Source organism: Suncus etruscus, chromosome 1 (assembly GCF_024139225.1).
Source record: "Suncus etruscus isolate mSunEtr1 chromosome 1, mSunEtr1.pri.cur, whole genome shotgun sequence".
NCBI classification, from domain to species: Eukaryota; Metazoa; Chordata; class Mammalia; order Eulipotyphla; family Soricidae; genus Suncus; species Suncus etruscus.
The window spans coordinates 196,896,124-196,910,680 of NC_064848.1; the positions used below are offsets into that span (position 1 = coordinate 196,896,124).

Here is a 14,557-nt window from a genome sequence, read left to right on the forward strand (position 1 = left end):
CACAGAGCCAGGAGTAGCCTAAAACACCCCCACCAAAGTAATAATAATAAAAATAATAATTGCTAGATTTTTGAGTGTGATTCCTTCTGAAATGCTGGTGGAGAGCTGTGCACCAATGAACATTTCTCTGCTCATTGCTCTGTCCCATAGTAGGGCTCAGAAACGACATCTTCACCTGGGCAGAGCCATCAGCCTCTCTCTGCACCATATTCCTTGGGTCTGGCTCCAAACACAAAAGGTCTGAAGCAAAAGGGGGCCTAGAAGAAGCAATATGGTCCCATGAGGAAGGGACCGTGCAGAGCCCCGCAAGGAGGCCCTGTGGGATGCAGGTTCGATGCCGCAGAGTTAGGCCACAGAGTCAAGGCCGTTAAGGAATGGTCATTATCTTTATTCATACACACTGGCTTCCAAACTACAATGACTCTACCTAACAAAGCTTGTCATGCAAACAGAGATTATAGGTGCTTCGAATCGAGGGAGCAATGCAGTCACATATACATCTGTCTGCTAGAAACCCAAGGCTCCCACACAGGTGAACGGCTCTTGGCACCCACAGCTCCACCTCCAGCTCTTCCTCTTCCTCTTTCATCCCCTTGCAGCCATCTCCAGCCAGGCTTTGCCGGTCCATGACCGAGATATGGAGTGTCCGTTGCACTCTTGCGCGCGCGCACACAAGCAGGTACAAAAGCAACTTTCAAATGTTTCTGACCGTCTAAAAAAGAGATTCCTTAAGCGAAGGGATGGGAGTGCGTCCTTAGACCATTTCAACACCCATCACCGCCTTCTTGTCTGAATTTGAAACAGTCCGTGAATCCCCTCAAGATGAAAAAGAAAATCACATTCTTCCAGGAAGAGTTTTGACAAGAACCAGCGACAGACAAGCACAGGAGCAGACTGGTGGCAGGGCAGAGACCAGACACACTTTTTGGGGGGCAGAAAAAGGCAAGAACACTTTTTGTCTTAGTTTAAAAAACAAGGTTATTATAAAGTGGGCCTGATCACCATGCTTGGAAAAGTGGGGGTTCTGTCTGCCCACAAAGGTGGTCAGATGCAAGTCGGGGGCTGGGGTACATATGTGACCACCTCTTCTTTCTCAGGATTGGTCAGGTTGACATATTTGTGAATGGCTTCACATGGCCTTCTTCACATGATTGTCTCAGAATTTTCACCAAATGTGAGTTTGGGGAGCCCTGGGGGCTGGAAACGGAGTTGCAAAAGCGGGTTCCCCATTTATTGTGTCAAAGGGGGACCCAGATTTTTGAAGAGTAAGGAGAATCCCAGAGACCCATAGGGATGACCTTTCCATCCCTTCTTTGGCAGGGGAGATAGACCTAAGGCCAACTCGGGGCTCCAGGACCCAAGGTCATTGTGATGTGGACCCCTCATCCCTGGGACCCTGGCAGTGGGAGTGTAGGAACTGGAGGGGTATTTGACTCAGAATCTTATGAAATTACCAGCAGTATTTTAAAAATTCCTTTTGAAAGAACTATGAAAGAGCTTCATAAGAAAGTAGAAAGAGTCCAATATGATCAATTGTTCTGGAATTAATAAATTGATTTCTTCCTCTGGGTTTACAAAAAAAAATCAACAACCTCTTTGGAACCGGTGAGCCTTACTGAAGGAGTTAGTAGGCTGCACAAGTGTCGTTGGTGCTCTGGGCTCCCAGAGCAGAGGCACAAAGTCCTGGATATGGTGAAATGAGCAGGGTTATGGGGGACCCCACTTATAAAGTAGGGTCATGTTTCCTTGTATTTTCTGTCTTCCAACAGCACAGTTCCCCCAGCTGGCCTTGGATCTACCTCATCAGACCAAATACATCAAGACAATCTAGCCTGGGACACAGAGGCACCCCTCCCACCAAAATAAAAGATTTCCCAAATTACTCCTTGAAAAGAGTTTCTGAAAATATTTCCTGAGGTCCCAGTGCAATCAACATGCACTCTCCTGGAATTGGGGGAGTCCCTGGCTAGGCACCCCTATGGGCCCAGAATGATTTCATGGGCTCAGTGGGAGTAGGAGGCCCTCTGGTTGGGGGAGTCCAGGGAACAGAAAGCGGGGTGATGAGTAGGTACCAGAAACACAGCACTGGAAACCAAGTTGAGAAGGTAGGGCTACTTTTGGAGGCCTCCTAAATATTCATTCCACCATTGATATGTCTTCTGGAGGACCAGAGTGTACCTGGGGTGCGATAGCTGGCACCTCCAGCTGTCCCCACTCTGGGATGCAGCAAGAGGCTTCCTGCTGGATGGTGCAGGAGTGTGGGAGTCACTTCTGGCTTAGGGAGGGGCAGGGGCTTCTGTGGAGACATAGAGGTACCTGACCACAGACACCTGCATGAGAACCATAACCCAAAGTGTCTGACATCTGGGCCACAGGCCCCAAAAGATGCTTGGAAGAGGCCACCACCTACTTCCCAGTCACCTGGCCTGCACCCCACCTTGCTCTGTTTCTTTGCTTTCTCCTGTCTGTCTCCACCCATGGACCCTTCTCAGGCATTTGAGGTACCTCATGCACTCCCCTATTCCCTTTGGCTATTCCTCTGCCCTCTCAGGGACCTGGGGGTGGGTCCCTTTGCAGAAAGCCAATTTCCCCCAGAGAAGAGGAGCTGGGCCAGCTTGTCCCAGGGTCTGTAGGGAGAGACACAATGGTTGGGGGAATCATGGCATCTCGGCTTTACCCACTGGTCTCCTGTGCTCAGTATGTGGGGTACCACCTTGGACCCTGAAGGGCTACATTGACTGGGGCACCCCGGGGAACATGATCCAGGATGGCCTTTTGGAGGAATCTAGATGTTGCCCCATAGCACTGGACATAGGGGCGATAGGCTCTTTGGCTCAAGGCCATTTGAGGATTTCCTACTCAAACTATTCATTTAGTAATGACGATCTTTGGGGGCTCAGTGTCCCCTTCGGCTAATGCCCAGTACAAAGCAACTTACAGAGTAGCTAGCCCCAACCACACTGTCCACACCCTCATTTTCAAATTCTCCCCACTTTGTTTCTGAGCTGCAGACCCTTCAGCTGGAGCCCCCCCCCCCCCATCACCATATCTTCTTGGAAGGTGCTGTCACCCCTTCTGAAGGGTATACAGATGAGCGAGCAGATAGGAGGCCTGGCTCTCACTCCTGGGGAGTGTGGGGTGTTTCTGCTCCAGCTTCTTTGGAGCTGGGTGGGGGTGTCTTTTCTGTTCTTTATTTTTCGAGGGGCAGTGGAGCAGCTGTTGTAGCCTCCTTACCAAATGAAGGGTACAGGGCATTGATGTGAAGCCCAAATAAATGCAACCCAGCATGCTAGCAGCTGGGAAGGTGCCAGCCCCTCTGAAGTCTCTAGGGCAGGAAGGTGGCATTGGTATGGCCTGTCCCCACACCTGCCTTTTCTTGGGTGAGGGTTTCTGCCATACCCTGGGGGGACCTTTACGTTGAAGCCCCTTCTGGGGGTGGCACCACAAAGAATGAGGAGGTGGCAGCAGTGAGCCAGGAGACAGAGGGGCTATCCTCTGCTGATTTGGAGAGCTACCTCCTTCTAGAATATTCTGTGGCTTCTGTGAGGATGTTGTCTTGCCACAAAAGGGCCTGCAAGTGACCAAGAAGGCTGTTTGGAGCCAGGGCTGAGAGTCACCTGCTCTGACTGAGGGGAGGCACGGGTGGGTGGGATGATGTCTGGATGAGAGCATCAGTGTTGGGATGAAAGGCAGCCAGTCCCTGGGGGCCCAGGCATTGACATATCCTTCTACCCAAGTCACTCAGAGTCACAGGCTGGACACCAGGACCAATCACACTGGGCCTAGTCCAGGGCCAGAAGGGGAGCCCAAGATCACAGCCATACGGCTGCCTTCAGGTCATACCCTTCCTGCTGTCCCCAAGAGGAAGTGGGGAATCTGAACCCCAAAGAAGATGGAGTGAAGAGGTTGAAGAGACAGTCTGAACTCATGGGAAAATAAAACCAACAACACAAAGCCCACCCTCAATAAAACTTCCATTTGTAGATTCAAATATTTATACATACATATATATCTATATATATCTGTCTAGTTGATCATGTAAAGTAGCCATTCGATTTTGAAATTAGATCTATGATTAAAAAAACATTAATACCCAATTACAATGGCCTCGTGCAGGGATGTGGGAGGCGGGAGACACACACAGCAGAGAAGTCAAGTAAATGGAAGAAACTTCAAAGCAGGTTGAAAAACAAGGGCCTTCACAGACATAGCATGGTTGTGTCTTAGAAAATTATTGTAATGTTCTTGTTATGCTTAATATGATTAGATCGATAATATAAGATTCACTTGTTGGTAAGGTTTATTAGAAACATGCAAACTTTCATTGCATGATGCATCAGCAAAGCACAGTAAACTCCTTCTAGCAGGAACCACCTGTGAGCAGAAACGCATCCAGGGTTCTGAATTCTCAGCTTCAGGGGTGTCCTTCAGCATGAACCGGAAGTGGAAACCCAAACCTTATGGTTTGTGTTTTATTTATTTTTTAATCTCCCTTTGCTTGGCCCTAAGTGCAAGCTAAGGACCAGAGACAGGGACCAAGTGGGAACAGAAGGGATGGAGGCCAGAACAGACACTCAGAGGGGGTCACTGTACATCGTACTCTCATAAAGGTTGCTACAGCCTACCAAATAAATAAGTATAAAAGGGGAGGAGGAGTGCACGCATCAGCTTCTTTGGAAGCGGGGAGCAAAATCCTTGGATGGGGAGGGAATAGGGATGAAGGTGGGGGGGTTGGCTAACGACACTCATGAATAGTGGCTTGATTGCTGATGGCACCCTGGATCGCAAAACAATCTCCCAGAGATTAAAATGAACGTACACACATGGGTCTGTCCTCTATTGGAAATGATTTCACATGATCCTTTAGCAAGGTCCTTAGAAGATTTGGCCTCTTCAGAAGAAATGTAAAGAATTCTAGAAAGTGATCACTGATTTACAAGATGACAAGGTGCACCCCACACTCATCTGAGGTCCCCCCTTTTAGAAGAAACAGGTGTCTGCTAGACCTTATTGGGGTCATGACATTGGGGAACATTAATGAGCCTGTAATGAGTCCTGTAAGGATTAGGTGCGTCCCAGCCTCCAGGGGCTCTAAGGACTGTCTCCCCCAAAGCATTTCAAAGCCATACTGACTCCCCCTCCAATCTCAACTTGCTCACTCTCTGGGTTCTTCTGCTGCTTTTTCATTCCATTGTTGTCTTGGGTGGTGGTGGTGGGCTGCCAATTTCCAGCCTGTGTCCAGGGCAAGCTCACTTCACATCTCTGGCCGCCGGGGGGGTCATGATGGTGTCGGTGGACAGGTGTAGGGTTAGGGGCAGAATATCAAATCGTACCAAAAAAGGGGACAAGAGTCTGTTCGCTCTCTCTGAAGAGGATACCAATTTCCTGGTGCGACTTTACATCGTTAAGCTGGACACTGGATATAACATTATCCTCCACTAAGAGAACGTTCTTGGTTAGGGCTGGTAGAGGAGGGGGAAAGGGAAGGAGGAGAGAGAGAGACATTGAAACAGCTGCTCACATCTGGACTAAGGAACCCTACAATTTTCAGGCCTCCTCCATCTGGAAGGAGGGACAAGGCCGAGGCCTTCAAATTTTAGGGTTGAGGGTCACTTCCCACGGTCAGGGACTGGGTGGGAGGGTGGGAGATCAAGGAGAGAGGGAGGCGTTCGGTCTCCCCGCCGAGTTTCATACTGCGCTCTGGAGAATGGGGTGTATGAACTGGGGGTTGACGTAGGAGAAGCCTTCGAAATCGGACTGGTCTATGTTAGCGATGACCAGCTGGTCGGGCGGGGTGAGGACAGGCTGCCCTCGGGTGAAGAACTTGTCGAAGTTTTCCGCGCCTTTGCCACACTGAGGAGAGAAGAGAGACAGGAAAGCAGGTCAGGAGCAATCACATAGGCCAAGGTACAACATGGCTGGATGGGTGAGGACACCTGGACCCACTGGATTCCAAAGTCAAGTTAAGCAAGCAGAAATGGGGGCACATGGGTGATCTTCAGACTCTCTTGGGAATGACCTCTCCCATTTGAAGCTGGCAACAGGGAACCAGTTTCTCCGTGCTCGTTATCATCTGTAAGAGCCATTGGGGCTAGACATACACCTATGCACACAAGCAAGTCTGAAGGCATGAACTCACTCAGGGACACCTGCCCACGCATGCAGCAAACCCACCCATCCACACACATAATTAGGCACACATGGCTGGTGGGTACACAGACAGTGACTCCTGGGACAGCCATCCCAGATTCAGCTGGGATCTGGCACATTTAGAAAGAGTGGCCCACGCCTGGTTAATCGGGCCCTGGGGGAGAGGGGGGGAGAAATCCCGCCCTATGCATCCCAAAACTACAGAACCGCTCGGGGGCTAGCGCCCCCGCGCGTACTTCATTTATTAAGAGTATTCCTTACTGTTATGTTATGTTTTACGTATCCAGAATCTTTATTTTGTATCGTGCCCTTTCCCACATCCCTACAAAGCTCTTTTTTATTCCTTTTCTCTCTATCCCCCCAAACATCTCTAATCTACATTACTCTTTTTAATCAGTAGTGTACAAGCCTTATCACAGACCAAATGCCGTGTATTGTGTGTAACAACCCAAAACTGTTTCAAGATACATAAAATGGACACGTATTTCTTTAGAATATTTTGTGTTTTTTCTCTGACAGCTATAATTCTTACTAAATGTTGTCTTATATAGTGACGATTCTAACCGCTTTTCATCTTCTCTTTTTGAGCTGTTTAACAAGGAATCTTAGAGAAAGAGTTCCCCAGATTAATGCTTATGATTGAACCATAATTGTTCTTATCACCCCCTTATGGGCCAAGAACACCACGTGGCATTGCTCCTTTTTTGCATAGGCACATTAAAATGGGAAAATACTATACATATAAATAAGATCCTATCTAATAGAGATTGGTACAGACAAATCTTATAGTGCAAAGGGACCTTACACCCTGAACATTGACGTAACGACCTGGCACAGACCTCAGAAGAAAGGGCATTTCCCTGAATCAGGGAAGCCATCCACAAAACATGCAGGCTGGTCTATAGCATCACCTGGAAGCAATCCTCTACCAAGGAAGACTCTACACTGCTCAGACATTGTCCTGCTCAAAAGAGACTTCCATTAACACTGAGAAGACTTAACAACAACAACGATTTGCTTACAGGACAGGGCTCCCTGCATTGCCCTTTGACTGTAAGGTGAAACCAGAGGACGCTCCACATCCTGACTTCAATGTTGGATATACAGATTCCAGGTTCTTAAATACAGAAGCTTGATACCAACAACAGAGACTGTGTGAAAAATATAAGTGTGTTGGCACTACAGACAATGTCTTGGATTGGACGATCTAGCTTGCCTGGAGCCTAGAGTTGGTCTTGTGCCAGGAACCTTCAGGGGTCGGGTCTTTTTGTATTTAGGCCAAGGTTATTTCTTTCCATGTCCCTCATATTTTGGTGGGCCTATGCAAACAACAATTGCCACTCTAAGACCATTTTTGCTGTGCTCCTTTGACTCTAATCCTTAAAAAGAACCCAGTTAAGATTTGAGGTTAACTTAAGCTAATATGCATGAATATGGAAATGTAAAAAAATGCTATGCCTGTAATGTTTAAGGAGTTATGTAAGTTTTATGGCTTTAGATTGCCTTGTGCGCTGTTAAGAAATATTATAGTGTGTTACAATCTTAAAAAAAAAAAAAAAAAAAAGAAAGAGTGGCCCAGTGAGAGAGGGAGGCAGAGGAGGCAGTGTCTGCTGAAGAAATGGCATTTGTCTGTAATGTGGCTCACTAGAATGGTTTGTGTTCCTCTACCCCTCTGCAGTGGGACTGGGGGATGGGATGGTAACTTGGGTAGGGGGTTCAACTAGGTTCCAGTGGGCTCAGATCAAGAATGCTGCAAGCAACCCAGTATGTCCATGGCTGCTTCCTACAAGGAAGTATTGGTCCTGATGCTGCTGAGACTGCCACATGGACCAGGGCCATAAGTTGAAGTAGAGCAAGTCTTCAGGCCAGTTTAGGCACAATGCAAGCAAACAGGAAGAGTTGGAGAAGGAATATGGGAGAAAGAGCGCGGGAGAAGGTGGGAGGAAGATGTGAGGGTAAAGAGGATGGAAGGAAGAAAGAGGAGGATGTGGGGAAGAGGGTAGGAGGAAAGAACTGTAGGAAGAGGAAGGTGGGGAAAAGAGGATAGGAGGAGCCATCCCTTTCCTAGGACGCCATCTTTATGAGAGGAACCAATCTCTTCCAAGGGTGCCATCTCTGTGGGAGGAGTCATTGCCTTATTAGGAAGCCATCTTTGTGGGAAGAGCCAATTCCTTTCTCTGGTGCCACCTTTTGGGAGGAGTCAATCGACTCTTACAGGAAGTTCTCAGAGCCAGCCTTAAACCTAGGTCAAAAAATACAAACTAGGAACCAGAGCTATAGCACAGAGGGTAGGGCATTCGCCTTGCACGGTTGCAACTAGGTTCGATCCTCAATATCTCATATGTCACCTGCGACTGCCAGGAGTGATTTCTGAATGCAGAGCCAGGAATAAGCCCTGAATACAGCCAGGTGTGGCCCAAAATCAAAACAAACAAACAATACAAACTAGAAGTGTCTGCAAGCCTGAAAAAGGGGAAAGTTCAGAGTGATAAAACAGCAGGGAAGGTGCTCCACCTTGCATACAATCTGACCAAATTCAATCTCCAACACTCCATATGATCCCTTGAGCCCCACCAGGAGTATCTCTGAACCAGTATAACCTTGAGCCATCACTGGGCGTGGCCCAGAAACAAAGAAAAAGTAAAATGGGGTCCCACCTGAATAACTTTGTAAGTCACAGCAACAGAAAATAACTGGGAGGGAGAGGGGAGACACACCTACCAGTCAGCTCAGCTCTGCAGAAGTGGCAGGATTTTGGTACCACGGTCACAAACATGACATGAGAGATTAAAAATCTCACAGGGCCTGGCGCCAATGCTGACTATGGCACAGTCATGCTTGGCCTGGCAAGTTCGAGCACTTCCAGGTGATTCCAAGTCAAGCCCTGTAGTTCAGAGACCCAAGGATGCTTGGAACCTAAGGTTCCAGGGATGATCTGGGTGACTGATGTGTTCCCCAAATTGGGTCCACCTAAAGATGGCACACCCAGGCGGTCCTGTTGGGGTGATGATTCAGGAGGGAGTCAACTGACCTGATTCATCCTGGTGTTTCTCCAGTTTGGGCTAAAAATATCTTTGGAAAAAAAACCAGAGGGCTCCCCCATAGCGCTTTTATTCTTGGAGCTGCAGAGGAGACGAGGAAGTCGCTGCTCTAAGAATAAAGCTGGGTGCCACCCAGTCGGCCACTCAGCCACTCAGGGAGAGCCGTCCAGCCTGCTCATGGGTTGCCCATCAGAGGAGACAGATTTGGGCTGAGCCACAGCTGTGGTTGCTGCAGATGCAGGCTCGGAAGCAGCACTGTTCTGTCTATGGTATGTCAGGGCATATCTGGGGCTGTACCCTGCTTCCTCCAGAGATATCCAGCAGGGAAGGCAAACCCTGGTGCCACCCTGAGATAAGCAGAGACACTTCTTCCCACTTGAGGCAAGTCACTCAGCTTCTTTGGGCCCCATTTGTCCCACCATAAACTGGAAACAATAGTGCCACTTCCTTGGGGGGAGGTGTTGTGAGGGTGACAGAACTCCTTTGGAAAATACTGGGAATAGGGCCTGGTATTTGTGATTCAGTGAGAATATGAGGTCACACAGGCTAGGTCTGTATCCAAGTGCTCTGGCATATGCCACCCATGCTGGCAGTAGGGGAGTGGGCACAGTGGATTGTCCAACCAAGCCTGTGTTTGGATTCTGATTAGAGCTGCTGCTAGGTTGCCAAGGCCTGCCCGGGAAACCCAGGAAACCAGAGACCATGCAGAAGGCCCCAGGGCAGGAGCCCAGTGAAATCCTTGCCTGGAATCAAACCCTCATGCTCAGTGCTGCCACCTTCAGGGGGTTATTGTGAGCATAGGCTCTGTTCCAAGTCTCCTCTAGCCTCCTTTGCTTTTTGTTTTGTTTTGTTTTGTTTTTGGGGGGGCGGCACACCTGGCGGCACACCTGGCGGCACTCAGGGGTTACTCCAGGCTCTGCACTCAGAAATCACTCCTGGCAGGCTCAAGGGACTATATGGGATGCCAGGTATCGAACCCAGGTTCATCCAGGATCGGCTGCATGCAAGGCAAATGCCCTACCGCTGTGCTATTGCCCCAGCCTCTCTGACTTCACTCTTAAGTGAGTAAAAATCATTGAGGGCAGAATCTCAGGGCTGGGGACACAGTTGAAGCTACTCTTGTGACCCTGCTCGGATCTCGTTAACCCCCACATCAGGAGTTGGGGTGGGAGCTAGGCTTGTCCAGACTCACCACTTTAGGCTTGAAGGGCGGCTGGATCTCCCTGCTCTCCAGCTTCTCCCAGTCGATCCTCCGGAAGAAGGCGTGTTCGCGCACATCCCTCTCACCCTCAGGCCCACAGCCCAGCCGCTTGCCAGGGTGCTTGGTCATCAACTGGAAAGCAGAGGGGAGGATGTCACAGGCTGGCCTGACCAGAATAGCTGAAGCACCCCCAACTGAGGTGGGCACAGAGCATCGGAACCAGGCATTCCCGCCCTAGCCCAGACCGCTGGGGTACACGGGGTGTGGGCTGTGGCTTGCCCACGTGGTATGAGCCACAAGTGTAGATAGCAGATGGTTGGGCATTCTAGAGGATGGGGAAGAGGCTCAGGGTTCAGGGTGTATGCCACATACATGCAAGGCCCCGAGTTGGAGGCTCAGGACTGGGGGCCCATCTGAGCAGGATTGTATCACTGAGCACTGAACTGTGGGCCCAGCTGGCTTAGGATGGTCAAGAATGGAGCCTGGGCCAACCCTGGGCTTGGGAGCCCCTTGCTAACCGATATTACATTCTCAATAAAGCAGAGGAGAGGAAGAAAGAGAAACTTGGCTTCTGTTGGGGTCTCTTTCTCCTGCCCCAAGGCAGCATGGATAGGTTTTCAGGGTGCTGACCAAGAAGTCCAGTTACAAGATTCACCCCAAAATCCACCACTGACTAATACAGGTCTTTCTTGTGGCATGGACAAGAAGGAAGCAGAGAAGTATCCTGGACATTGACTGAACCTTAGGAATTAATCATAGGTCTTTGAACAGGATTTTGGTGCTCCAAGTGGGTTACAAACAGCTGCCTGTAGTTTCGGGGTCCTCGGGAGTTATGTGTCCTGGAGGTACCCCTCATAGCCTCATAGATCCTCGAGCCACATCCAAGACTCCTCTAGGGCCTGGACCAATGTGGTCTCAATGGATGCCTCCTGGGACACAGCCATGACCACTGAAGCAAGGCAGGTCAGATAGATGTGTGGACAACTGGTTCTCAGAATGTGACAGTTTCACCCTTCAATCTGCACGCTCAGTCCCGACCAGAAAAGGGATCCAAAGTCACTCACTCCCTTGCAGATGGAGACAGCTTCCTTGGATAAGGACTTGGGGTAGGACACATTGTGCTCCATGATCGACTGGAAAAGCTCATCTTCATCCTCGCCATCAAACGGAGGCTAGAGCAGGAGACAGAGCAGGAGAACATTTCCAGGGGTCTCAAACTCATGACCCACGGGCCGTTTGCTGCCCTCTGTACAACATTTTGCGACCCTGTCCTAGAGAAATCTTTCTTTGTTTTGTTTTGTTTTAGTTGTTTGGGTCACCCCCCCCCCCACAATGTTCAAAGCTTACTACTGATTTTGCACTGAAGGATCACCCCGACTTTGCCTCCTGTGGCCCCCAGGTAAATTGAGTTTGAATTTTAGGCAGTGGCTTCACCCAAGATCAACTTTGCATAGAGGACCAGGCTGGGTTCCTGGCTGGGGACAACCTGGGGCTGAGATAATGCTACACGGTGATTGCTCAATGGTGTTTAATTAGGATGGTGCCTTGTATGAGTTTTCATTTCCCACCTCTGTCCCTTTAATTATCCTGCCCCAGGGCAGCCCACAGATATCTTTCAGGGAAAGCGGTTCTGAGTAATGTCTTTAATGATTTGCAAATAAATGAGACTTTGGCCATTCATCTTGTAATTATGTGTTAAAAAGTTAATCACGATCAAGTTAGGCTTGGTGTTTGGGAGACGGGGGGGGGGGGGTGGCTAATGCCTTTGGAATTTGGAACATGCGGGGTAGGAGGCAGAAGAGGGGGTATGTGATATCAGGACACGGATTTTGAGGCCTTCCCCAGGACCCTTTGAGTCCAGGGAGAGCTGCTCCATGGAAGGTCTGCTGGTGGCTGGGAGGGGAACAAGACCTTGTTGGGGGGTCTCCAGTCCTCTCAGCAGTATGTGTGTGTAAGTTGTGGTCTCAGAATCCCAGCTTTATTTGGGGGGGGGTCATACCCAGTTGCACTCAGGGGTTTCTCCTGGCTCTGCACTCAGAAATCACTCCTGGCAGGCTAGGGGAACTATATGGGAGGCTGGGAATCAAACCTAGGTCTATCCCAGTTTGGCTGCATGCAAGGCAAATGCCCTACCACTGTGCTATAGCTCCAGCCCCAGAATTCCAGCTTTCATGCCTGGCAAGCAATGCCCCTCATCCCAGTTGGAAGGTTCGTAACTCTAAGCACATCCATTCTGCAAAAGGGGGTTCTCCAGGAAGTCTGCCAAGTGCCTGGCACTTGTTTTGTGTCCAGGAAGAGATGGACGAGGCGTTCAGGACTGCCAGCAATCACTACAGACTGTGGCCAAGTCTGGGCCTGTTGCATTGTCCTTTCTTAGTATCACTCCCAGAGAATGACTTTGCGGGCCTGTTGGTGACCCAGTCTGGGGATGGATGCATTTACATAGCATTTGTTAAAGCTATTCTGGGTCACCTTGGGATTTGCACAGGTAACCGAATTAAGTGTGGGCTCAGGGCTGGAGGCATCTCTGCAGGGAGAAGCTGGAATTACATTCAATCACTTCTCTGTAATACCTGGGTATGGAATGTGGAGGGGAGGACAGAATGCTGGGGGGGGGGGCACTGCTGATGGTGACACACAGCTACTTCTGGCAGCTCCTGTTCCCTCTTGATTTTTTTTCCAGTTCCTGTATCTAGACTCAGCACACCAAGCTGACACGTGGGATCACAAAGTCTGGCTTGATATTAAACATTGCTATTTTTTTTAGGGGGGGACACACCCAGAAGTACTAAGGACTTTATTCCAGTTCTAAGCTGAGAGATCATTCCTGGCACAGCTGAGAGGACCAAATGGGGTGACAGGGATCGAACCTGGGTATCCACAGTCACATGCAAGGCAAGTATCCTACCTGCTGTTCTATTGCTCTGGCCCCTCTGAGATATTTCTACATGGGATTTCCCTTCTAAGCCCATGCAAAGTCCCCCTAATTAAGGAGAGCTGGTCCATCCTTTTCTGAACCATCCTGAACCCCTGATGGGGTACATGTGTGTGGGAAAGAATGCTCGCTGGGGTCCAGTCAGTACCCCAGTCACTGACAGTGGGGGCTGCCTAACACCCAGGGACAACTCATATCAGAGTTTAGGGACAAAGCATAATTAACTTAAGTGATACGTCCCAAAACAGGGTGCTGGTTTCTTTGGGGGTATGCCTCTGATGCTTGCAGCCATTGCATAACTCATTAGGGTGTTGGGCAGACACTCTTTTTTTTTTTTTTTGTTGGGCCACACCTGGTGACACTCAGGGGTTACTCCTGGCTATGTGCTCAGAAATCACTCCTGGCTTGCGGGACCATATGGGATACTGGGCATCGAACCCAGGTCCATCCTGGATCAGCTGCATGCATGGCAAATACTCTATCTGTGTGCTATCACTCTGGCTCCAACATTCTTTTTTATTTTAAGCTCAAAAATTTTTATTTTATTTTATTTTTATTTTTGTTTTTGGGTCACACCCAGTGGTGGCACTGCTCAGTAATTACTCCTGGCTCTGTGCTCAGAAATCGCTCCTGACAGGGTAGAGGAACTATATGGGATGCCAGAGATTGAACTTGGGTCCATCCTGGGTTAGCTGCATACAAGTCTAACGTCCTACCGCTGTTCTATCACTCTGGCCCCAAGGGCAGACACTCTTTATGGCCCAAAGGAAACTTTGGTTTCCTTAGGTCCTTAGGGGGCCATCCTTAGATCCTGTGGGGGCCAGGATATTTTGGGCTGTTGACACTGAGCTGCAGCCACTGAAGGTCATTAGGCCAATGAGAAGAGCTAGCATGAGGTGCAAATTTCTGTTCCTCTCTCTGCAGTTCTAACCGGTCTAGATAGCCCCAAATTGCTTTGTCATGTATCTTGGTTTTGGGTCACACTCCACGCCCAATCCTGAATCACTCAGGGGCTGTGGGCACAGACACTGCACTTTCTTGAGCCTTCTCATGTCACAGGTGGGGAGTGGTGGGTGCACTCTTCACCCTGTGGTGGAACGCCAGCCCATCTCCCCAACCCTAGGTTTCCTCCTGCCTTTCTTTTTCTACCTCGCTACAGACACTTTTCCTGTAACCTGTCTGCTCGCAGCTTCTCTTGGCTGTGCTATCAAAGGATAAGGAGTTGTGACT

The 14,557-nt window shown here is 49.4% G+C and overlaps 1 protein-coding gene across 1 annotated transcript in view; it reads right to left on the minus strand.

Annotated features, from left to right (window-relative positions):
• Positions 1-4,978: 4,978 nt before the first annotated feature.
• Positions 4,979-14,557, minus strand: part of PRKCA (protein kinase C alpha) — a 298,449-nt gene continuing 288,870 nt past the window's right edge. Inside the window, exons 15-17 of the mRNA XM_049779179.1 lie at positions 11,457-11,564; positions 10,384-10,524; positions 4,979-5,853 (exon numbers count right to left, since the gene is read on the minus strand). Of these exons, the coding sequence (XP_049635136.1) occupies positions 5,689-5,853; positions 10,384-10,524; positions 11,457-11,564 (414 nt within the window). The 3' untranslated portion in view covers positions 4,979-5,688. The remainder of the gene's footprint in view (positions 5,854-10,383; positions 10,525-11,456; positions 11,565-14,557) is intronic.